Source organism: Bactrocera tryoni, chromosome 1, assembly GCF_016617805.1.
Source record: "Bactrocera tryoni isolate S06 chromosome 1, CSIRO_BtryS06_freeze2, whole genome shotgun sequence".
NCBI classification, from domain to species: domain Eukaryota; kingdom Metazoa; phylum Arthropoda; class Insecta; order Diptera; family Tephritidae; genus Bactrocera; species Bactrocera tryoni.
The window spans coordinates 10,158,227-10,183,357 of NC_052499.1; the positions used below are offsets into that span (position 1 = coordinate 10,158,227).

At 35.3% G+C, this 25,131-nt stretch overlaps 1 protein-coding gene across 11 annotated transcripts in view; it reads right to left on the bottom strand.

The window, feature by feature from the left end:
• Positions 1 to 25,131, bottom strand: part of LOC120781839 (low-density lipoprotein receptor) — a 398,201-nt gene that overhangs the window by 32,693 nt on the left and 340,377 nt on the right. For 10 of the 11 annotated variants that reach the window (XM_040114061.1, XM_040114064.1, XM_040114070.1 and 7 more), the window contains 2 exons: positions 22,988 to 23,186; positions 22,098 to 22,241 (listed from right to left, as the gene is read on the bottom strand). In XM_040114061.1, coding sequence (XP_039969995.1) covers positions 22,098 to 22,241; positions 22,988 to 23,186 — 343 coding nt within the window. The remainder of the gene's footprint in view (positions 1 to 22,097; positions 22,242 to 22,987; positions 23,187 to 25,131) is intronic. The other variant, XM_040114081.1, reaches the window with a different exon arrangement.

A 25,131-nucleotide genomic window follows, 5' to 3' on the forward strand; every position in this document is an offset into this window, starting at 1 on the left:
TTAGCGCAATTGAGACCGATTTGAGAAACATTTTTTATTGCTAAAAATAGAAACATTCTCTTAAAGCGGCATGCGACAGCAGAGGAACTGCTTTAAGTGTACAATCGGTTTTGTATTAATTAAGAAAAAAATTTCTCGGAAAGTAATTTTTATACACGCACTATTAATTAATAAATTAATGCGCTAGAGACATACAATTTAGTATCCCTGATCATAAGAGAAGCTGTCAAAATTTGACGACGGGCGTGGCACAGCCCACATTTAGGTGAAAATCCATATCTCGGAAGCTGCTCTACCGATTTCAGCCAAGTTTGGAAGGTGGTCTTATTGTTATTCTGATTTCTATGTCACAGTGCGAATTCGGACTACAACCACGCCCACTTTCCATATAACAAAAACTTAAAATCCATTTGATTCTTTCACTTTCTATTAAACAAATTAAGCACCAACGAGCTATTTGGATGCAACTTTGAACAAATAGTGTCTTTGAAGTATGCCAGCTTATGATCTAAAACTATCCAAGTTGGAAGAAAACTGCTCAAGCCTCCAGGTGCCGAATATATGTATCCAAATTCTTATCGCGAATTTTTTATCGGAAATTTTTATCAGTCCGTGAGATATAGTCTAGAAATTCACTTGTGCGCGAAACTTAGGTTGACTCGAATCCATAAATCTCTTAGTCCCCATATACTTAAAAAAAACTTTTCGTGATTTCGGCTGACTTTATACCCCAAAATATTGGTTAAAGGGTAAGTTATCTCAATGAAGTTTTTTTAAAAACAATGTCTCTTTCTGCACTAAATTAAAAGAAGTAGTGACACGAGTACAACATATGTATGAGCCTTGGGGTAATTCATGTATATTATATCCTGTGAATCCCAAAACGCCGTGCTCATCACTATTGCCGCAGATAGCACATCTTCGGTTCCTTTGGCGCAGGTTCTTCGAGAGAAGTCTACAGTTTCGGCTATTAATTAAGTAGATCTTTGTTACGTTATTATTCGTGGTAGCCGTTTTCAGGGTATCTGTGAGTGGCTCATAAAAAACTGTAGTGCGACCACGTTGATTTTAAACCAACAACTAGTAAGTTTCTCGTGCGATCTTGGCGCCATCGGACAGTGAGCCTAAGCACTTATCGGACCGCCCTCGTAATAATATAAATACTGTAAATTTTTCGTTCTTCCCTTTTATCTATCTACTAAAAAGCTTATTTTCGCTAAGTTGGCAGAGCCGAAAAGAAAATAAAAAGGAGTCCATCTCTTGTCCGTCTTTTAGACAGGAGATTGCTGGTGGTCACTGTCTGGCTCTGGATTCGGCGTTATAGCATAGTATGTGTCTTTCAATTGAGTAAAGCAACACTTAAGACAAAATGAAAACTGAATTTGTGCTTACTTAGAGAAATTTCTTTATTTTTGTAGTGTAAAGATTTTTTAATTTTATTTTCATTGGTTTCTAAACAGAACACAAAAGAGATAACCATTAAAATCTTAAACTGCCGCGACACTCTACATTTCGAGCCTTCGCGCGCTATGCGAGTAATAAAATGGGATAATAAATTTCGAGAAGCGCTTTAAATCGACTAATGTTATGCGCTTCCACAAACAGAAGCAGACACGGAGCCGCCCAACCGCCAAAGAGCAAAAATTCAAAAATAACTCGAGCACTCGTTGATGCCATTCAAAACAGCTGACGCATTATAGTACTCGTACGCGTGGAAATGGTTGCGTAACATATTCGATATTTTCCACACGAAAGTGAGTAAGTGAGTAATGGGAAAGGCGAGCGCGGTGCGACAGCACCGCTGTTGGCAAAACGCGCGCGATGGGCGACATGGGAAGGTTGTATGAAGACATTGTAAATTGCAGAGTGAATAAAAAAATAAATAAAAAGATGAACGCAAATAGCAGGAAACGCGAGACAAGGCGTCAGGATGTGCTGGAGGGATGTTGTGCCGTCAAAAGGGCAACGATTTGTTGAGTCGTGATGGTGACAGTGGCCGCGACCGTTTGTTTCACTACTTTCTACCAGCAGCACAGTTGGCTTAGTAGCGGCAGTTATGGCGCAAACATGCGTATGCATATTAAATCCCCCCTCATGTACCCTCAGCACTAACGTTTTGTTGGCTCTTTTGGTAATTTGCCACTGCTGTTGCTCGAATGTTTCATTGCTGCGTTGTTGCTTAAATAGCTGCTTGTTGTAATCATAATTTCATATTAGCAACAACAACAAAAGCAAAATGTGCGCAAGTGCACACACATATTGTGAAACATAAATTTCCGCGTGCAGTTTTTTTTCCTTTTGCTTAAATCCTTTTTGTCTCTGCTGCCTGCTTTATTTATGACTTCGCGCATTTGCTTTGCCACATTTTCATAATTTCTCATTTAAAGTTGGCAGCGCTGACAGTTGTTAAGCATTAAACGCATCTCCGGTTGCCAGCGTGGTGAAGGACAAGGGTGTGTTAGGAAAGGGCACTACCGTTGCCTGGCGCGGTCGCCGCGGTATATCCGGCCGCTAAGCGACAACTGAGCGGAGATAAATTTGTGTAGGAAACGCTGATTGCTGTGTTTTACTCCGGTTACCGTTGTTATTGTGGTGGTTCATCTCACTGCTTGTTGGCTGTGACCAATTTATGTTCATAAGAAATCCGGAAATGTTTATGGGATAGCGTTTAGAGGTTTTCGGGTGGATTTAAATAGAGGCAGAAGGAAAAGAGATTATAAAAAAACAATTGTGGAAAGTCAGATAATGTGATAACAACAACAGCTGTTAGAAAATGCTGCAAGTGAATGTTTACGTTACGTTAAAATAACACAATTAAAAATAATAAAAACTTTAAAGTTAAAAAAAACTAAAATAAATAAAATATAAATAAAATAAAATAAAATAAAATAAAATAAAATAAATAAAATAAAATAAAATAAAATAAAATAAAATAAATAAAATAAAATAAATAAAATAAAATAAAATAAAATAAAATAAAATAAAATAAAATAAAATAAAATAAAATAAAATAAAATAAAATAAAATAAAATAAAATAAAATAAATAAAATAAAATAAAATAAAATAAAATAAAATAAAATAAAATAAAATAAAATAAAATAAAATAAAATGAAATAAAACAAAATGGAAAATAATGGAATAAAAAAGGAAAATAAAATAAAATAAAATAAAATAAAAATGAAAATAAAATAAAATAAAATAAAATAAAAAAATAAAATAAAATAAAATAAAATAAAATAAAATAAAATAAAATAAAATAAAATAAAATAAAATAAAATAAAATAAAATAAAATAAAATAAAATAAAATAAGACTATTTCAGGAATATTCTTCAAAATATATTTTGAATTTCGAAAAGCAAAAAAATAAAATAAAATAAAATAAAATAAAAATAAAATTAAATTAAATAAGACAAGACTACTTCGGGAATATTCTTCAAATTATATTATTAATATTGGAAAATTTTATATTTCTTGTTATTGTCGTTTCAAATTTGAGAAAAAAATTATATTTATTAACTATTTGCCAAAAGACTGGAGGCGAGTGCCTTATCTATGTGGAAAATTAAAACTTCCGGTTATTGATTTTTTCACGTAATCACCCTATGAAAAGCGCAGGAAATTAGCTATTTCGAAGCGGTCGTACCATAGGGCCATAGTTTGGCCATTAAGACAATTGGTATGATGGCGTATATAAAAAGGATGGTTAGTGCCACGCAGAAACTCTTTGCATACAGAACATATGTTCAGTATGTCAGGGTCGATGCTGAATAGATAGGATTTTAACCTACTGCAGTATGCAGAATGAACTAGTGCAATTCGATCTCTGCCCTGCAATGTTTAGTTTTTAAACTCCAAGGACGCCAATAATAGGTGGAGCTCGATGAAAATGTTAATGGATCCACTGTGAATGATCTTCAGTACATTTCTAAAGTTAGTCGCGTACAAAGTGTGGTCGATATAGTTTTTCTTTAAAAAATTAGGAAACCTCAAAATGGATCACTTTTTATTAACAGATTGAGGGTAGCAGTGAAAAAAAATAGAGCAGCCATACAACGAATTGCTATAATATAAACCATGGCAAGGACTTTATGTTTCACTTTTTGGGTTTTCGCCATTAGATTCTTTCGTTCTCTTTTTTTCAAACATTTACCTTACATGCGGTTTCTGTTGTTACACAGTTTCAGACTTTTTTTTTTGTAAATTAAGGTTAGCGCTTTAGAAAAATGACTCTACATCGTTTCGGCAAATTACTTAATGGCTCGCATAATGCAAATACCGCAGCGCTGCCGTTTTAGTGCGCCAAATAAGTGGAAAAAATGCAACATTTACTTCAATTATGCATAAAATACGAGCTAGCGCACTAATGAAAATGCGAAAATGAAGCGAAAAATGTGCGAGGGAGGGGAAATGTTTGCCGAACAGCATTAAATATTGTAGTTTTTCGGAAAAGAAGAAAAGCGAAATCTAAATTAGCAGCCGAAACAGTGTATACCCATATTCCTGGTAAGCCCTGGAAGCCAGAAAAGTTGTTAATGTAGTTAATTAAAAATTGCGGAATATTTTGTTGCCAGCTGAGTGCACCCGCATACTTGTTGTTGGTGTGTACATATATCATATTTTTCGCACATTTATGTTTTCATTCTCTTGTTGAGCTCTTAATATTTCAAATGAGATTTTAGAAGTGTCGGAAGCAGACAGTCTTGGCAGCATGACTTTTATATAGCGTAATTAAAAATTTTGAAAAAAAATTGCAAGTTTCTTTTCCTTTTTGGTTAGGGAATAATTTATGTAATTTAAATTTCAGAAATTTTTATGTTGAATATATTTTAGAAATATATAAAAGAAAATATATTTGATATGCGTGTATACATTTGCTTTTGAATAAAATATAGAGGCACAACCTAACTGTAAATTTATAATATTTATTGCTTATATATTTTGTAATTGAATATTTCGAGGAAATTAGCAGCATCTGTCTGTATCTGCTCTTGACAAGCACTGCAAACTAAGCACTGCAAACTAAATCGGCTGAATAAGCAACTTTTTTTCAATTTTTTCATCTCTAATTTTGGCGTAGTTATACCTGTGCTTTGTAATTACAACTAATAGAATAGTATTTTACATTTCACTGCATCTGCATTCAAGCAAATGAAACAGAGAAATTAAATTTAAATATTTTAGTGTGGAAATTGTAGCGCTTACAAAAGAATTTGGTCAGTGCGATATAAGCAAAGCATTAAAAATAGACTGCAGCGCAGTCTGCAGGCAGGTTTGTGTTTCAAAAACAAAAAAATATGTAAGTATATGACAGGGTGTGTTAAAAAAGAGCTAATATTTGTAGTCGAAAAAGTCTTTTCGTATTTCTAATCAAACTTCAACCTTTTTTTATATTTATAATGAACTTTAATGAACCAAATATGTGTCATTGTGGTCGACCACTTTTTGCCATTTATCCGCTAGAGACATTATTCCATCAGTGTAAAACTTTTCTGGTTTCTTGGCTAAAAACTGCGATAAGTAATTTTTATAGGCTTCTCTTGAAGCCGACTTTACTTCATTAAGGTAATGGTAGTCCAATGGTGCAAGATCAGGAATTTATTGGCGATGCATCAAAACTTCCCAGTCAAGCTCTCCCAGTTTTTGCCGAGTCATCAAAGATGTGTGTGATTTAGCGTTGTCCTGATGAAAGGGGAAGCCCTTTCTGTTGAACAGTTCTGACCGTTTTTTCAATTGCTTGCTTTGATCTCATCAGTTGTTGACAGTAAAATGTAGAGTCAATCGTTTGAACAGCCCATAGTGAGTGATTCCTTTCCAATCCTACCAAACACTCAGCATAACCTTTCGAGGTGACAATCCTGGCTTTGCGACCATTTATTGAGCTTCATTATCTTTTTTGCACATTATGTCGCATTTGATCGACTTTTCGTCTCCTGTTACCATTCGCTTCAGAAAAGGTTCGATTTCATTTCGTTTCAGTAAAGAATCGCACATGTTAATTCGGTCCATTAAATTTTTCACCGACAATTCATGTGGTACCCAAACTCGAGCTCATTTTTGTAGCCAGCCTTTTTTAAATGGTTCAAAGCCGTTCGATGATGAATGTTAAGTTCCTTAGCGGTTCATGGTTACTTATGTGACGGTCCTGGTGAAACTTTTCTATAATTTCATCGACTTTTTCAGTGATAGATCGACCAGAGCAAGGTGCATCTTTCACATCGAAATTTCCAGAACGGAAGCGAGCGAACCATTGTTGTGCTACACGAACTGATACAGCAACGTCTCCGTAAACTTTACAAATTTCATTGGTGCTTCGGTGGTGGCTTGCGTGACATTCTTCCCTTTTTTATACAAAAATTTCAAAATATAGCGATTTTTTATATTGTTATGTTTTATATGAAATGCTCCACAAAAATGGTTACTCATTTTTCAGAGTACCAAGCGCAAAACAATAATCGTGTTTTTTTTACCACCCTTATATAGGTAAATATGTGCCTACACCTGCAGCTGCGTAGCAAGTGGAAAAGTACAGTGAACTATTAAATATCAGCAGAAACTAGACATTGTGCCGACCAAGTTCACAGCTACAAAAGTGCTGGCGGACATTTGCTTCAACCGTAAAGTATAGATGAACTGGGGCAACAACCGTTAGGGTTAAAAAGAGCAGCTAAAAATAGCAATTGTCTTTTTTCCGGATCTTTTGCGTTCGCTTCCCTCCTCAATGCGCCTGCTGCGGCTCTTTTGAAGGCATTTTACGAATTTTCAGAATTTTTCGCAAAGTAATTTGTTTACGTTTTTACTTTAGCCGTGCGGCTACCTAGCTGTCTGTCCGTTATCTGCTATCTGCCTGCTCACACTCTCGGCCAGCACTTAATTTAAAGTTAACTCATTAATTTTGTCGGCACAACATCAACCGCACCACTACCATGCACCGGCAGCACAGTTGACCAGCTGCTTAGTTGGTTGGTTGGCTGAACAAATATTTGGACTTTGGGGCGTTAAAAAATTTCTACTGATAAATTTTCGGCTACCGGCACTACGTAGTCCTAGTGCCAAGCACATATACATGTGCGCATACACGCACACATGCACACGTGCGCTCGTGCATGCTTAGCTGGTAGCGCGTTGAAAGTTTGCTTGTTGTTTTGAGGTTGTACAGCTGACTTTTGTGCGCTGCTGGCAGCTGGCTGCCTTTTAGTGTGACGAAATTGCCGAAATTGCAAGTCATAAAATGCGGCAACTTTAGCCTTTGCTTTGTTGTGTATGTGTGTTGCTTTTGCTATTTGGTGTTTTGCTTGTTTCGTTGTACTTTTTTGTTTGGCAAACATCTGCAGCACTTACAAATTATTGTAGCACACTTTTAGGTGCTTGGAAAAATATGTTGTTCGAAGTTAAAGCAAATGATGCGCGCCGAAATGTGTTTATTGTTGTTTTTATTGCTTTTACACTTTACCTAGAAGTGCTATCTATGTATTCGCACACCTCTCGTCGCCCCGGCGGCCTGACTTGAGGCTACAAGCTATCATTTGCCCTGTGTTAGCTATTTAATTGTTTGTAATTACTTTCATTTGAAAATTATGCGGGCTTTTAACTGTTATTTGTTGTGCTTAATTAAAGTAATTGAGGTAATTATTTAAGACTTGGTCAGTCGTTTGCTGTTAAAGTGGAAAAAAGTGGAAGTTGCTGCAAGCAAATCGCCAAAGGTGACGTGTTTAGAGGATCTTCACATACATACATATATTGCTCTCGTATTGTTGTCGATGCTGTGTTGTTAGACAATATTTTTTTAACAAGCGCCAAATATGATGTTTTCTACATACTTCTGTCATTTCACATTTCGAGATTGAATACTTCTCTCAGATATTCAAAAAGTGAAGCAGGTTCCTATTTTTTAAAGGTAGCTTGCTTAATCTTAGCACTAATTTTAGACCACACTTAAACGCTAGAGTGAACAAAGCATCTACAGCACTTAACACCTGGAAAAGAATGGCGAAGCTTAAATACCTCGGAGCTCATTGGCTATACACAGTAGTTGTTAGACCGATTACGATATGCAGTTTGTCATGTTTGTGGCCAGTAAAGGGAAAGAAATACGCGGTAAGGCATATGAAAGGCGTTTGGAAGGCATACAAAGATCAGTGGGAGCTCTTAGAATAAAGACAAGTCAGGTACTAAAAGTAAGACTTGTTCTCTAACCAACTGGCAATAAAGCTAGATTTTAGACTGAGAGAATCCTCTCAATTAGTCGCCTGTAATAAGGAACATTGTATGATGCTTAGTTACAGTTTCTAACCACTACGATAGATTTTCGAAAACCTATACAACTGAAGTTAAATTTGGTCCTCTTCACTTTCAGAGTGGAGTGGAAAAGAGGTGATGTGGACAGGAAGGATGAAGAAATAAGCATCTAATGCGGATAAAAACCTGGTAATCGAGTACAAGGTGGTGTCACGAATCACTTTCCGTTTAACAGACCACTTCAGTGGTTTCCAGTGTTTTCCAAGCGGTGAACACAGTAATCAAAGAAAATCTTGTTGTTCTGACAAGGAATGTACTCACAACAAGGAATATATTTATATATACGAATAAGCAAGCAGCTTTGAAATCACTAAATTTACCTAGGGCTTCGTCAAAGTCAGTGAAAGATAAAACTGCAATGGGTTTAAGGGCATAGTGATGTTCCTGGCAACTGTGAAGCAGATGAAATTGCCAGAACGGGCACCACCCTACAATGGGACTCTGAAAAAGAGGGAATGTACTACTTATATATGTGTATGGTCACTTGCATTTAGATATTTAATCGACGAACATGTTAAAAATTGAGCTAAGTGAGTTTCGTTGAGGTCAATCCTTGAGTTGCTCAAATAGAAGGCAAATGTGGCATGAAAGAAACATATCCGCACATGTTGACAATCAAAATTTAAAAGAAATGGCATAAGAACTTTGGTAAGAGTGCTAACAGGTCAGTGTCTAATTGATAGACATGTACTATACAATGACTATTGTAGAAGCTGGCAGGTTAGGTTAGGTGGCTGATCGACAATCTCATGTGGACTACTATATGTAGCCCTTTATAATGTCATGGATAAGAAGAACTCCTCTTTTCGAACTGTAAATTAGCAAAACACTTAAGTGCCAATACAAATTTCGTTTAATTTCCATTCCCGTCAGCTCGGTAGGATGTCTGAAAGTATGTGCTCCAAAATGTTAAGGTCTTGACCTCCCAAATGCGGGACAGTCTGGAAGGAAGTATTGAGTTGTTTTCACGTCATATTTTTCCCCACAGCTTGTGCAGATGGCATCTGCTAGGATTCCCAGCCTTACCGCGTGGACGCCAATAGGGCAATGGCCAAAGCATCATGATTAGAGAGAGGCTAGCCATATTTAAGGCAAAGAGATCTTTAGATCTTTTGCGATCGATTTTGGTCCAAAAAGCTTTTGTGACAGCTCATGTACCGACGGTGGTCCAGCGTTAAACAATCTTCCCAGGACCGCTAGGAAGCATCGATCCGCTCCCATCCTATTGACAGTGGTTCTAGGATGCATTTTTCTTGCTAGATCATCAGCTTTACAGTTTCCTGCGATTCCGCTGTGAGCTGGCGTCCATATCAGTCTTATTACAAATCACTCGATGCTATTTATAGCAAAGTTGGCCACTCTTCGACCAGCCCTGCACTCACTGTTAATGAGTTCAAGGTTAGTATTGCCGCTCTGCTATCTGGAATGGATGGATGGTCACTTCTCTGAAGGAGTTTGCACATCGGAGCATTTATTATATTGCTATCTTAATGGCTGCAACCTCGGCCTGGAGGACAGTGCAATGGTCAGAAAGTCTGAAACTGTAGTTGAAAGAGAGTTCTCGACAGTAGACCTCTCTCGTTCAACGTCTTCTTTCCACCCACAGCTTCCACGCCAGTATATGGGTATAGAAGGAGCCGCCGGTGTTCGGTTTGACAATTCCATGATTCAAGTCATCCGGTATGAAGTCAAAGTGAGTGAGGATTTCCGGGTGTTTAGACCCTAGACTGTTCTATTAGGAACCCACTCTAATATCTCCTATGCGAAGGCAAAAGATCGCAAACAGAAGCACGTGATGGTTCAGATAGGAGACGATAGATTGAGGGATTATTAGTGCCGAAGGTGTCATAGTGGGAACTGTGACGTTTAAGAACTTCATTAACAGAATCCATTTGTGAGTCATTTTCATTTGCTTTGATCGGGGCAGTAGTTACGATATGCCGTCTTGCGGTGGGAAGTATTTGAAGTCTTAATTAGCAGTTAAACGAATGCTGTCACTTTTTGTTTTTAACTGTGAATTCTTTGAGTTCGCAAACTGCGTAAGCGAAATACTGACGAAACAAATTTGGTTGCCACCTACGAACAATTGGCGAATTTGCATGCGAACAGTTTGGCAAGTATTAATTAATGCAACTCATTTGAAATATGCAAATATATCGCAACCGCAACAAAGCGTCACGAAAGCGAGCGCTCAAAGCAACAAGTTATTTGACGCATACGCCTTCACGCCACTGCAAAGCGGGGGGCGGGCGGTTGAGCGAAAACCAAAAATAGCATGTGTGTGAGGACAAAGGAAAACGTTTGTAACTGTGTGAGTGTGTGTGAGACAAAATAGTTTGCAGTTACTACCCAGCAGTGTACTATATTACTGCGCGCTGGTGGACTAGTGACTGACTAGTTCATGTTGGCATTTGACATATAAAATTACTTATTTACAACATATATTGCATATATGTATATGTTGTAATGTATATTTCTATGAGTATATATGGTGCAAATAAGTAATTTTATATTTGAAAAGACAACAAGCCTGACTAAGTAAGCGGAGCTGGCAGCCAAAAAGGTAAAAAAAAATAATGAAAATTTGAATTTCTAAAGCCAAAATACCTGGGCTACAACTAAACACACGTGCTCCTCTCTGTAGCTACGTGTGTACGGCAGCTGGGTATGACTTTCCATATGCAAGTGCCAGCAGCATGCATTTATTTGCATAAATATGCCGTTGTATGCTTGTATGTATGTATGTACTTGGCATTTATTCGCATTTCACGCACACACAATGGTAAGTGATGAACATTTAACTTAGTTGCGGCAACATATGTTTGCTTGTTGTTGCTGACTTTTGTACATGTGTATTTCATTAACTTTGCAACAGTAGCGCACACACACACACTGGCGGCGGAAAATCACAAATGCAAATGTACAATGCGAAATAATTTTAATTGCCTCACTTATGGCAACAGAAAAGTAGGTGTGGCAGCGGGGCGTCGTTGGAAAATATGCTGGGCGGCATGTTGCACGCGTGGCATATGTTGCATATTTTATTAAATGCCGGATATTGGTGGAATATACACACGAATGCCTCTAGTTGCTGCAAGTTTGACTTTTTGCAAACTTTGGGGGCGTGCAGCAGTGCCACGGGATGCAGAATTTAAATAAAAAATAATTATTTTTTAATACAATTTTATTAGCTTCACTTGTAAGTTTGCTTGCTTGTTACATTTAGCCCGCAGTAGGCATGTTTTTGGTGCTTATTTAGCTTATTATTTATTATAAAACTTATTTTAGTCTAGAAATTTGAAAAACAATTTTCGATAATCATAGAGTCAAGATATTCAAAAATATCTTCCGAAAAGGATTTTTCAAAATTCAAATTATTTTCGTAGTTATAGCCGTTTTAGTGCCTTAGCAACTGGATCGGTTTAGCGGACGACGAAACGGTAAACGCGTTTTTCTCGAGTCTATTCCTTTGAAATTTGACAAAAACCTTTGTTATATGTTTTACTACCGCGACTGCCTCCGATTTTGGAAAATTTTAATTTTAAGTATTTTTAAAAAATTTGAAAAGTCAAAAAAGGTCTCTCTATCACAATTACCAAAAATTTTGGAAAACTGTAATTTTAAGTACTTTTAAAGAATTTAAAAAATCTAAAAAGTTTCTTTATCACAACTATCCCGATTTTTGGAAAATTTTAAGTATTTTAAAAAATTTTGAAAAGTTAAAAATGGTCTCTTAATTTGAGGTATTTTTAAAAAAATTAAAAAAATAAAAATTATTAATTATTATTTTATTAATTTTTTAAAATACTTAAAATTTTCTAAAAATCGGTATAGTTGTGATAAAGAAACTTTTTAGATCTCCTTTTCGTAACTACGTCGAATTTTGGAAAGTTTTAATTTTAAGTGTTTTTAAAAATTTGAAGAGTTAAAAATTGTATTTCTTTCGCAGTTCCCTCGAATTTTGAAATTTTAATTTTAAGTATATTTGAAAAAGTGCAAACGGCCTCTCTAGCACAACTACTTCGAATTTAGGAAAATTTTAATTTAATTATTTAAAAAAAATGTGAAAAGTTAGAAAAAAAAATTGTTTTTGATTTTGGAAAATTTTAATTTTAAGTATTTTTAGAAAATTCGAAAAGTCAAAAAAGGTCTCTCTTTCGCAACTTTCTTGGATTATGGAAAATTTTAAGTATTTAAAAAAAATATGAAATAAAGAAAAAAAAGCACAAAATTCTTGTTTTTGTTTCAAATCGAAGCCATTTTGTGAATGTAGTCAATTCGATAGCGACATCTTTACTAATGGAGAATTTAAATTTTGTTTTCTAGATTACTACAAGGGTTGGAATCATGGCAACCGGAAACTGCCTTAGTCTTGCAGTCCCACTCCACTTTTTTTTTAATTTCTTTTTTTAATTTTTGTTTTAATTTTTTTAAAACTTTTTTTGTAATTATTTTGTAATTGGATATTAAAAATGGACGGCCTGTAGTTCAACAATTAGAATTTTTTTTATTAATTTTTAATTTTTTTAAATATTTTTTTAATTTTAATTTTTTTTAATTGTATAAATTAAAAAATAATTTTTTTATATTTTTTAAAAATATTAAAAAAGAAATATTATTATAAATATAAAAAATGTTTTCCATTGTTTTCATCTTTGCTTGAAAAATGCCTAAATGTAGCCGTCTAGACTAAAATACCCCTTTTAGTAATGTAGAATGTCAATGAAAAGCTAAGGTTTGTGTACCCTTCATCAATTGAAGTACTCACTTACTGTGTGTAATATTAGCTGCAACACTCTACACATCTGATAATATAATTATATTAGTTGTAATATTTCCACTCGCCACATTAATTACATAGTTTATAAATATGCTCGAGAACAAATTAATTTTTCCCCCCGTCAAATTGTTGTTGCCATTGTTGTTGTTTTCCAAGTTAGTCGATTTTACATTGTACTCACAACTAAAAACACGTTTTAGCTAATTTAAGTAAAGTTATTTTTCTGGCACGCCATGGCGTATGAGCAACGTCGGCAAAGCAACTACACACAAATATTATAACTGTATATTTGTGTGTAATTATATGCATAATTAGAAATTCACTTCACAAATTGTTATTTAGCGTAATATTTTTCAGCGAATATAACTGAATATAAAATAGTACAAAAATAACAAAACAGTCAACTGGCTTTGGTAGAGGAGAAACTCGCGGTTTGGCGCAATTAAAACGCTGCGTAACACACACACCAGCGCATATGCGCATGCAACACACCTGATGAATTGCAGTCTAGTTCGTTTGACGACTTTCGCTTTGTTTTTGCATACCTCAACTGGCCGCGCACAGTTTTGTTTTGAGGAAAAGCGCGCAAATTGGAAAATTTCCACTCACAAGTGGGCGAATGCCGTAAGTTGTGCAATTAAAAGCACGTGATCAAAAGGCAATGAAAACCGCCGAAAAGTGAAGGTATTTCAAGTGGCTTGCGCAGCATACAAAGTTGATTGTTAGAGAAAAAAGTGTAGCAATTGAAATTAATTAAAAATCTAAAGCGAAAACGAGTGTTGCAGATTTGTTTAGAAAAATATACAAAGCGCTTATTTACACACAGAAAACGATTTTGCATACGTGAAATGTAAGACTTCTTTTACCTTACTGGTAGAGACACCGCTTACACGGTTATAGCGGAAATGTACATACATATGTAGGCCTCGCTTATTAGAGCGAGTTAAGTCGCCAGCTGATAGGCTGTTTTAGCTTTCTTTACAGAAATCGACGTTATTTATATTTTTCGCTATGGTTGCCAACAAAAGCCTACCTAAGCGTACTTCGATTTATGCCATTTTCGATAATTGTATATAAGTACGCAGTTGAATTATTTTACATAATGTGAGAATAGATAAGAAATGAACTGAATGCCTGACATAATGGCGCTTAAGCTTCGGAAATACGTTAAAAAACACTGTAAATATTTGATTGAGAATAATTGAAGTTTTGAAGTTGTAGCGACAAAGTGCTAAAAATAAACTGAGCGCAAAGGGACTGGCGTGAAGTGGTTGGAATTGAAAGAGAAAGCACATAGGTTGATAAGGTAAATAATACATAAAAAATATCTACGTAGATGTATTTTACAGCAGTGAGCATACGTAATGAAATAAGAACATACATTGTGACAAAAAGGTACCCGAAAATGGTAATTTTAATTCGTTGAATATAGGATATATCAAAAAAATACAAGTATATTCTGCTAAGTTTATGGAACTGTACTCAATTACTATGCCAAATATGAGCGCGATCTGTCAATCAGTTTGTTTACAGCAGCTGGTCGGTACATCTCGGTAGTCCGTTGCGATTTTTACAATGGATAAAAATATCGATCGAAAAATTGGTCTTTAATTTAGTATTTCTAACCAAATTTCGTATGAAAACTCGTTGCGATTGTTCGAAAAGGCTAACGGTGATACAGTTTTATCAAAAACACAAGCCTACAAGTAGTATAAGGCCTTCAAAAATGGTCGATAGATCGTTGAAGACATGTATTGCTCTGGACGACTTGCGACCTTTTCAACTTATGAAAACTTTAAGAAAAAAGAAAGATGTGGTACCGGAAAACCGTCAGAAAAATGTTAGACAGTTTGTTTGTTTGAATGATTTTGGTGGATATTTTGGGTATGAAAAGCATTATTGCTCGACTCGTCCCGAAAAAGCTGATTTTTTTTTGTTTCAAAAAGAGTACTGTAAAGAAGTCTTTTTCCGATCCCCACACATGGAGAAAATTATAACTGCCGATGAGACATGGATTTATGAGTATGACATGCGAACAAGTCAACAATCATCAGAACGAGGGGAAAACAACGAGCCAAAACCAAAAAACCAAACCAAGCCGCTCAAAAATCAAGGTGATGCTCATTGTTTTTTCGATATTCGTGGTTTGGTGCATAACAAATTTTGTTCCGGAGAGTTGAATGGTCAATAAGACGATCTAGTTGGCCGTATTCAGGTGGTTGCGAGAGAGCATTCGTCGAAAACAGCCGAATTTGTGGAAGAACAATTCATGGATTTTACACTAAGATAATGCACTATCGCATCGAGCCACGATTGTGAACGAATTTAAAGTCAAAAACGCAATGAATACTATCAATCAACCACCGCATTCACCAGATTTAGCACCGTGTGATTTTTTCTTACTCCTCGAACTGAAACTGTTGCTCCGTGGAACCCGTTTTTAGTCGACCGAAGAGATAAAACAAAATTCGTTAAACTGGAAAAAATTTCGAGAACTGGAAAAATCGTTGGCATAAGTGTATTACATCTGGTGGGGGATTACTTTGAAGGCGACAAAACAAATATTTATGAATAATTAAATATTTATTAACAATTTCCGGGTACTGTTATGTCATAATTTATAACAATCAAAGCCGCTAGCAGCCTTTCCAAGCGTGCTATATTTTTTTTTATTAAATGTGTGTGCAAGTGAATTTCCTGATTTCCTATTGGACACCGAACCGCAAACAAATTGGATTTCAGCTGTCATTCCACACTGTAACAGGCAAACCATTAACGAAAAGCGCGTTTTGTCGTCATCGCTACTGCGGTTAGTACACAAGTGCAACGCCCAACTACAGCACTGCTTTCTATGTAAAAAAAACACACACAGTGAAAGTTATTTTATTTAAGGAAATCAGACAATTTGCTTGCACACTAAGCTGCTTTGCTAAGTGTCTGTTTTTTATTCAAATTTATTTACTTTTCTTCTTCGCTTGGCATATTTGTTTTTTCTATTCTATGTTACCAAATCTATTTTGACGCCCTTCCCACGCGTCTGCGCGTTTTCTTTTCCAACATTTTGGCAGCAAATGCCTTGTCAGCAGTTTTCGGCAATAGAAATCGCATTAAATTCGCATTTGACTTTGTTTACTTGCCACTTGGCGTATCACTGAGGCAAACAAACAATGAAAGTGGGTATATTCTCATCAGCGGATCACAACGACATGCATACATATAATTGTGTAGTATATATTTGAATAGTACACATGCATATATGTTTGACAGCAAGCATGTATGTATGCAAAAAAAATGTCAATAAAAAGATTTCAGAAACGCCATTTATGCTTTTTTTACCACACAACAATTCAAGTGTTTCCTTGTACGTACGCTTCCCCGCTAAGTTGTTGTTTTGCTTATAGCGATGCTGTTGTTATTGTCCATTGTTGAGAAGGTTTATAACAGCAGGCGCTGGGTGGTCTAAAAATACACAGCAGAAAGTGTCAGAAAAAGTGCTGTCACGCGCTGGTTAGCACATGGAGGTGCGTTTTTCTTGCACACTAATGCCTTTGAAAAGCTTGAAAGCGTGAAGGGCAGGATGTTGGTGCAAGAAACACATACAATTGCATGGAATAACACATATATGCTCAAACATATTGCGCGGAGTAAGACGTTAAACGTCTTGAAAGTCGACAACACTTCTCAACTTAAGTTGACACTTCTGCACATTTTCTTTTTAACGGTATTGCTTCACACTCGTGTGCCAGCACTTCCGGCAAAATTGTTGTTTAGCTTCGCTTTTCATCTCGAGTTGATTTCAGCAGCCTTTTTCTGTTTGAATTTCATTTACTTGAGTTGCTGTTGCACTCTAAATTATTACGCACACACATAACATTTTTCTTGTACAAACAGGCAAACACTTTAGCAACTCATACATGCACACCTGTGCGCACACAAAACATATGCGTACACTCGTACAAGCACACTTCAACATACACTTACGTACATGAAAGTGTTATGGCTGTTAATGCCACTTGAGCGCCATTTTGCGAAAGTGTTTCGTCACCTTAATTTTGTATAACTTTCGTGTAGCTGTTGTTTGCGCTGGCAAATCAAAATAAAACTCACAACAAGTAGTAATAAACAAAAATGTCGAAAAGCCGACTTTTGTGCGTAGAAAGACGAAGTTGACTGTTTCAACGTCAAGTGGAAATTAGCTGTTTTTTATCAATATAAAGGGTCGCTCAAAATGAATGCCTATGAAAATTGAACACATGTAAACCAAAAAAAAAACAACAACAAATCGACAGCTGACTGTTAGACGCTTAGAGAAAATTGAGCGCTACACAACAGAACAAAAAAAAGAAATGTGGTCGCTGTTCGAAAATTCTACACACAATATGTTCTTTTGCCTTTATCTTTTTATCTCCAAAGAAAGTAAGCTTATGACATTGAGAGCACGATTTTCGTTTACAAAATTTTCACACAAAAATTTATTTATTTTTTTATAAAATCATTTCTCTAAAAGTTATACGCAGTTAAAGATCAGTTATACTGGTCACCATGATGTATGAGTAACATTTACACGGTACACCATGTCGTATGAGTAACGAACAATTCATATACCACTACATATACACTATCTGGTATGAGCAACGCAAAATTTAGATGTCGATGGTATGAATATACCGAATACAATATTCATAAGGTACACCATGTCGTATGAGTAACACAAAATTTATAAGGAAGTTATATGAATGACTTTACCTGCGTATTACCTTTAAAGGAATAATTTTATAGAAAATATTATCAAGATCATTTTTATAGAGCTGAAAATTTTGTAGTAGAATATTACCTTTTCAAGGCCCCGATATTTCCTACCTTAATGCAAAATATAAAAAAAATCCTATGTAATATACAAGGGAAAGGAAAAATTATTTAGGCAAGGTATTAAGTTGAAAAAGAGATGGATAATGGTCTTTAGGACAAAAACTGAAACTTCAGGATGCATCTGCAAAGACTAATCAACTTGGGAAATAACGGACACTCTAACATGATATACATAATATATAGTAATACCTTTGGCTATTAAATTTATAGAAAATATATATAATATACAGTCGGAGTAGTGTTAACTTCGTCAGTTAAAATTACGTTAGCTGAAGAGGTCGATCCAAGAAGGACCTCACCTCAACATAAGACCTACGACAGTCGAGTCTAATTAACCGGAGCGGCCCTCGGATTTTTAACCGGCCAAGAACTGTCAACTCGGCATTATGCCTCGAAATTACATCAATAATGTTTACTACCGCTACAACAACAATAACTCTTATAGATGGCCAAAGCGCTTAGGACCTATCACAAATTTGTTGAGACGGCTAATGGTGTTTTAACTAAAATGGCGACAAACTTAAATCTTGCGTCCATTTTGGTACACCCTGTATTATGAAAATTGTATATATACTATCCTTAATTAATGTGAAAGACTTCTTGGAATTTTGATATAGAAGACATATATTCAATTGTAATTTTAATTTGAAACCTTTTGTAGGATAAAAAACAAATTATTTATTAAATTGGTTTGATATGCTTTTATGCTATTCCAAGTCATAGGGAGTTTGTTTGGTATGCTTTTATGCATCCTTATTGCTCGAAATTGGCACTAAGTCATTATTACCGGATACTGTCTTCGGCTCGGATTCGCTTCAAGAGTATGTCGTTCAATTGAATGCCAAAAATAATGCTTTCGCTTTTATTAGACCTTCTTTATAATTTCAATCTTATTAACACGGTTTAACTGAAATTTCTTTTCACATACCAATTTTCCATATTTTCCCTTCGATTTATTTCTGCATGCCTGCCATGTCAATTATTATAATATATTTTCAGATAAACCTCATTGCTGAGTGTAACCCAATTAAATTGTTGTGGTGAAAGCTGCTGTGAATTCATTTATGAATTGCAATAAGGAGTCTGTCTCTGCCGAGGCGACATTGAGACGCGACATGTCGTCACTTTGGCGTCGTCAACATTTGACATTGAGTCAGCATGACAAGCAATTGTGGCATAAATAAAGCGATAGTCAAGCAGAACGGAAATCTTGTTGATATGCTTATGAATATGAGGATATATCTATATATATATATATATATATACATGCACAGCCCTCATGTTCAAACGCATATCAACAAGATATTATATATATGTTTGTGTGGAATTTAAGTATGAAAAATACTATTTATGAAAAGAACTGTGTTATATTTTAGAATATATTTGGGAACTTAAAACACATTTGCCCTTAATATTCCCTGCCATTTTCCTACTAGAGTAATTTTTATGAAAGTTTTTTTTTTATTACATGCAAACGTAACTACTTTCCATTATTTCATTATTTAACAACATTTCATTTCCTACGAACTATTTTGCAATCATCATTATTATATCTGTTTTTGATTGACTCTCTAAGAGTTCATTACGTTGTGCTTCAATTTCATGCAGCTGTTTTTAATTTCCTATTTTCTATCAGCCCTTGTTCGTTTATTATCCTCGCATTAACTTCTCTTTCGTCCTTTTGGCTTTTAGTAGCCAAGGCGTAATGTAGCATAACTCTCATTAATTATTTCGCTTTGCCCATTCTCGCTCGTTTATCATTTTCATTTCGAGCGATTGATTTTTATGATTGTTGTGATTTACAGCTGTCATTTCGAGCTGGAAATCCAAACTTTTGTTATTGTCCTCTGCTGCACGACCGCCCTACGAATTTTAGCAAACTGCGAACTGTTTTTGGTCTCTCTCTGGTGTTGTTATTATATTTATGAATGCATTTGTGTAAGGATGAGTTGGTATAATAGGCCACTGTAAAAGTTTTTAGCTTATGGTCGTGCTATTAGCAAGTATGGCGAGGTTTCCACTTTGCCTAATATAACCTCAATTTTTTTTGTATTTCTACTTGTATATTGTACGGGTTAAATATAGCAAAAAAAGTGGTAAAAATTACTAATTGTTCCCCTTTTAAAAATACTAAGAGCAGCTCACCATAATGGCTTTTGTAAGTGGCAAAATTTGAAAATTTCGGTAATTGCCACAGAAATAACTGCTCTTCGTTTAGCCGAGTTGCTAAAATTGCTGCAGTAGCCATCATTAATAAGCAACATGCACCGTTACACGTGCAGCAAAATCAACAACAACTGCTGAGAGTATAGATCCATCATTTGTACAACAAATCGCATCACTCATAATGTATCAGCCAAAATCTCTCACCGCTCTTTGCTCCTACGTTAGTTTAACTTTTCGCACACATGTACATATATGCACACGCATGTGATTTCTAGTGGCACTACATCATCAAGGTATGCCGGTTGGAGCGAGCATGTTACCATTTGACTGGCAGCTGACTGATTTACTACGGCACAGCAGGATGCTTGGCTACGTGTGAAGGTGAAATAACGGTTTAACTGCTGGCAGGGAAGGGAGTTTTACCAATGAATAATATGCTAATATTGCTGGTAATAGAGGCGGGTAAAGGGTTGCAGCGCTTGGGTCATCAAGCAATAATTCTTTGCCTTGCTGCAGGTATACGGATTTGATTTGCTTGTTATCTCTGATGTGTGTTTGGTAGATGTGGAAATAATGGTGGAGGTTTGAATGTTTAGTTTCTAATGAAAAACACGTTCATGGAAGATATTTAACATGAAACTCTTTGTTCTTTTGCATTACATTTTTTATCTCCAAAGAAAGTAAATTTGAGAGCAGGGTATTCGTATACAAAATTTTCCACTAAAAAGTGTGTTTTTTTCTATAACAGCATTTCTCTAAAAGTTATACACAGCTAAAAATCACCTATACAGGTCACCATGTCGTAAGAATAACAAAAAGTTTGTAACACATTCGTGTGAATATACTGAGTATTCATACGGTACACCATGTTGTATGAGCAATCCCAAAATTATAAAGCATATTATATACCGAATATTTATAAGGTACACCATGTCGTATGAGTGAAACAAAATACACGAGGCATTTGTATGAATATAACGAATATCAGTAAAGCACACCATGTCGTATGAGTAACACAAAATTTATAAGGCGAATGTATGAATTGATTTTAACTGCGTATAACTTTTAACGGAATGTCTTTACGAAAAAAATTATTTGGACAATTTTTATAGAGCAGAAAATTTTGTATTGGAATAAACCTTTCCAAAGTCCGATATTCACTACCTCAATGCCAAATATAAAAAAATCCCATGTCATATATAAAAAAAAAGTAAAATGTGTTAGGTACGGCTTAAAATGAAAAAAAAAAAATTTAATTATTTACGGTGGATAATAATTTTTAGGGCAAAAAATTAAACTTCAGAGAGCATCTGCAAAAAATAAAAAAATTGGGAAATAACACTCTAATATAATATACATATATAATTGAATGGCTCGAAAATGTAATTAATATTAAACAAATGGCATGGCAATAAAATCTTTTAAATAACTGATTTTCTTAATATAAAAAGTTAAATAATGACTCTGAGTAAGTTAAATGACATAAACTACTGATGCTGTGAGTTGACTTTATAAACCAATACCACGATGACCAAAACCAAAACAAAGTAAATGCAGCTAAAATATGAAACGGAGGACAAATGAAAATGAGGAAGAAACGAAAATCACATAAAATACTACAAGAATATGAACAACTAAAGGTAACAGCAAATAAATTACTGCGAGTAGCAAGCCGCTATAATTAATGAATTAATAACAAGCTAAAGGAAAGGGATCAAAATAAACAAAATGAAGCAGAACAACAGAGTTAAAGAACAGAATCGTCTAAGCGATTACAAATAAGAGTACACACACAAACATGAAAACACAATACTAGCGCTGAGCATAGTTCGTGAGTAGGAATTGGTGCTGATTGGATGAAGATTATGTTTTTGGTTAACAACAACAACTGACAAACCAATTTCTAAACGAAATTTTACAATGATTTTCATTCGTTTTTATGTATGAATATTTTTTTTTGCGTGAGTGTTTGTTTGTAATCATACCCTCTTCCTTATTTGGAGCGGTTGTTGCTTGTCGAGCAGTGTCGTTACTGTTGTTGTTGTTGTTGGCGGAAATACGACCGGTGGAGAATTTAGACATCTTTGGCAAGTTTTTGCGGCGCGCTTGCGACGCTGACTTTGTATTTACTATTTAGTTTGAGGATATATGTACAGAGATATTTGAGAGCAAGATTGCGGATTTTTTTTGTTGTTTTCGTAGAGTTGTTTTTAATTTAACGTTGTTAAATATTATTACACAAAAGTGTTGATGCGCCCAGTTGGCAGGGATGGAGAGAAATAAAAACACAAAAAAAGAAAAGAATGAAAATTAACAGTAAATAACAGTAAAATACTTAAAATAACATAAATATAATTATAAAATAATGCATAGGTTCAAGTTAAGCTTAAATAAATAAATGATAATTTAATAATATCGCCTAGAGAAACGTGAAGGGAATGAGGAATAAGGAATATACATATGTTATCTATTACTAATTTCAAAGTTCATTAAAAAACTGTTTTCACACAGTATACAGTGTTAGGTTTTCTGCTTGAATTTAATGTTACTTATTTCATTGAAATTTGAAAATAAAAAATAAAAATTCAAATTTACTGATGAAGTTTTAACGTGTATTTTTAATATTTTGACCAAAATAAAAATAGGTCAATACTTTACGGAAAGAACATAATTTGGATTTAAAATTTTAGCGGAATTTCACCACATTACATAGGTAATTTGCGACGATTTTCTTAACAAACTTAACTCTTTCTACATTAAACACACACAACCAACTTTGCCGAACGTTAATGGCAAAGTGTGACTTATCACATTATTCGAGTGTTGAATTAATCTGTTAATAAATGTATATAAACATATATGCGTGGGTACTTACAATCTTCGACACACATTAGCCGATCCTCCATCAGCTTGAGACCGGTGGGACAGGCGCAGGAGATGCGCGGGCTGCGTTCATTGATGCGCGGCGCTGGCAGGCATAAATGCGAGCAATGACCATTCACCGCTTGACAGTGATTGATGCCGTCCGGTTGGCGGTAGGGATGATAGACGTGTACGACCATCGGATGTTGCAGCTACTCACAAGAATACACACACGCAGGTATATATTATATGTATTCATATGTCAAGGTTATGCCGGGTGCACATTATATGTGGTCGTGTTGCGTTCGGTGATTGCGGTCAGCCGGCGAATGTCGTATGAAAAATGAGAAAGGACAATAGCAAATTGTTAATCGATTGCTCCAATTTTGCAATTAAATTAAAAATGCATTAATCAATTATTTATTTAAGGCAGCAACGGGAGAACGTCGCTCAGCGACTAACCGCATTGTTGACGCCAATATCATGTAACAATCAACATATATATACTTACAGTTAAATATATTAAACCATAACTCAATTAAAAAGTCTCCGACCTGAATTATAGGTGGTGCAACTAAAATTAAATTGATATGATTTTTAGCTGGCCATAACTCTCAAGAGGTGCGTATGCAAATTTGATAGTGGTATTCGCCCAAAAAACGTTGTTACCGTGAAAATATCAAAAAAGTCCAGAAAAAATAAAAGTAAAGTAAAGTCGTTCGAGATAGCAGACACTCTAAAGATATCTACTGAACGTAAATATGGAATATTTAGGTTTTCGACAGCTCTGTGCAAAGTGGGAGCCATGTGAGCTAACTTTTGACCTTGACCAAGTCGAGTTGATGATCCGGTGTGGTATTTGAAAATGTTCAAGCGTAATAAACTTGAGGTTTTGCGTCGATATGTGACACTGGATGAAACATGGATCCATTATTTCACTCCTAAGTCTAATCGACAGCCAACCGAGTGGACTGCGCATGATGAAACCGCTCCAAAGCGTGTAAAAAGGCAACAGTAGGCAGGCAGGGTTATGGCATCGGTATTTAAGGATGCTCGTGGAACAATTTTAATTGAATACCTAAAGAAAACTGATTTTTTGGCTACTTGGTCGAGCAGTTTTTCTATGGTGTTTCGATTTTTTGATCACAGTAATCACTTTTCGGCACAATATTCAAAGCCAACTTTCAAAAATTAAAAAAATTGTGAATACTCGTAACTATGTTCAACCAATTTCTCATGATAATAGCAATTTACTCAATATGCATAATATTTTCCTCCGCCTCTTGCACCTACCAACTATTCACCAGCGTGAGTACATGCAGCAAAGCACGTGTGCCAGCCTGCAGGTGACACAAATTAATATTATTTGGCATTTCTGAGAAAAATCGCATACGCCAGCGTTGTTCCTATACTTTTACCACCTGCCACATACACCCACATTAGCCTTCATTGTAGCGGTATCATTATTTATAGGGTTAAATATAAGTTGAATTGGATTTGGATGAAAAATTTCGTAGCAATATTTTGCAGTCGAAAGAATAGTTGCAGAAATAGTTGGATTCAAAAATATACAACTATTTACTATATGCAAGAGTATAGGCGTAAAGCCCAAAAGGAAATGCGTTTGCCATTGTGCCTTGCTTTTTAGTTGATTTCAAAGTGTTTTTCAAGAGCGACGCTTCTTCTTTCAATTTTTTCTAAACTATTACTCCTTTTAACCAAAGAGTGATCATAATTAAATATTTTTCATTATATATTTCCTAAAGGTCTCATATATGGTTAGTCGAAAAAGTTTTTTCGTATTTTGTCAGCAAGATATGACCCAATTATACGATTTTTTACGATTAGAATTTTTTTGAGGTTTTTCGAATATTTTTTTGGGTCTTCGTAGGACCTGCTCAAACAGTAAAAACATGAAAAAGTCACTAGTCACATATCTTTTTGCAACTCATCGTGCACTCATTTCGAATTTGTCGTATTTCTTGCAGGCATGCTTTCAGTGGCAACCGTAAGCTAGCTCACTTTGAATCCGGCGGCACTCGCACATACACAGTAGTGCTGTGTGTGTTCGTGGTGGGTGCTTTGGCTCGTTTGTTGTTCGGCAGCCGCCGGCAATGGCACATTTATTTTAGTTGCCGCACAATTTTTTCATTTTCA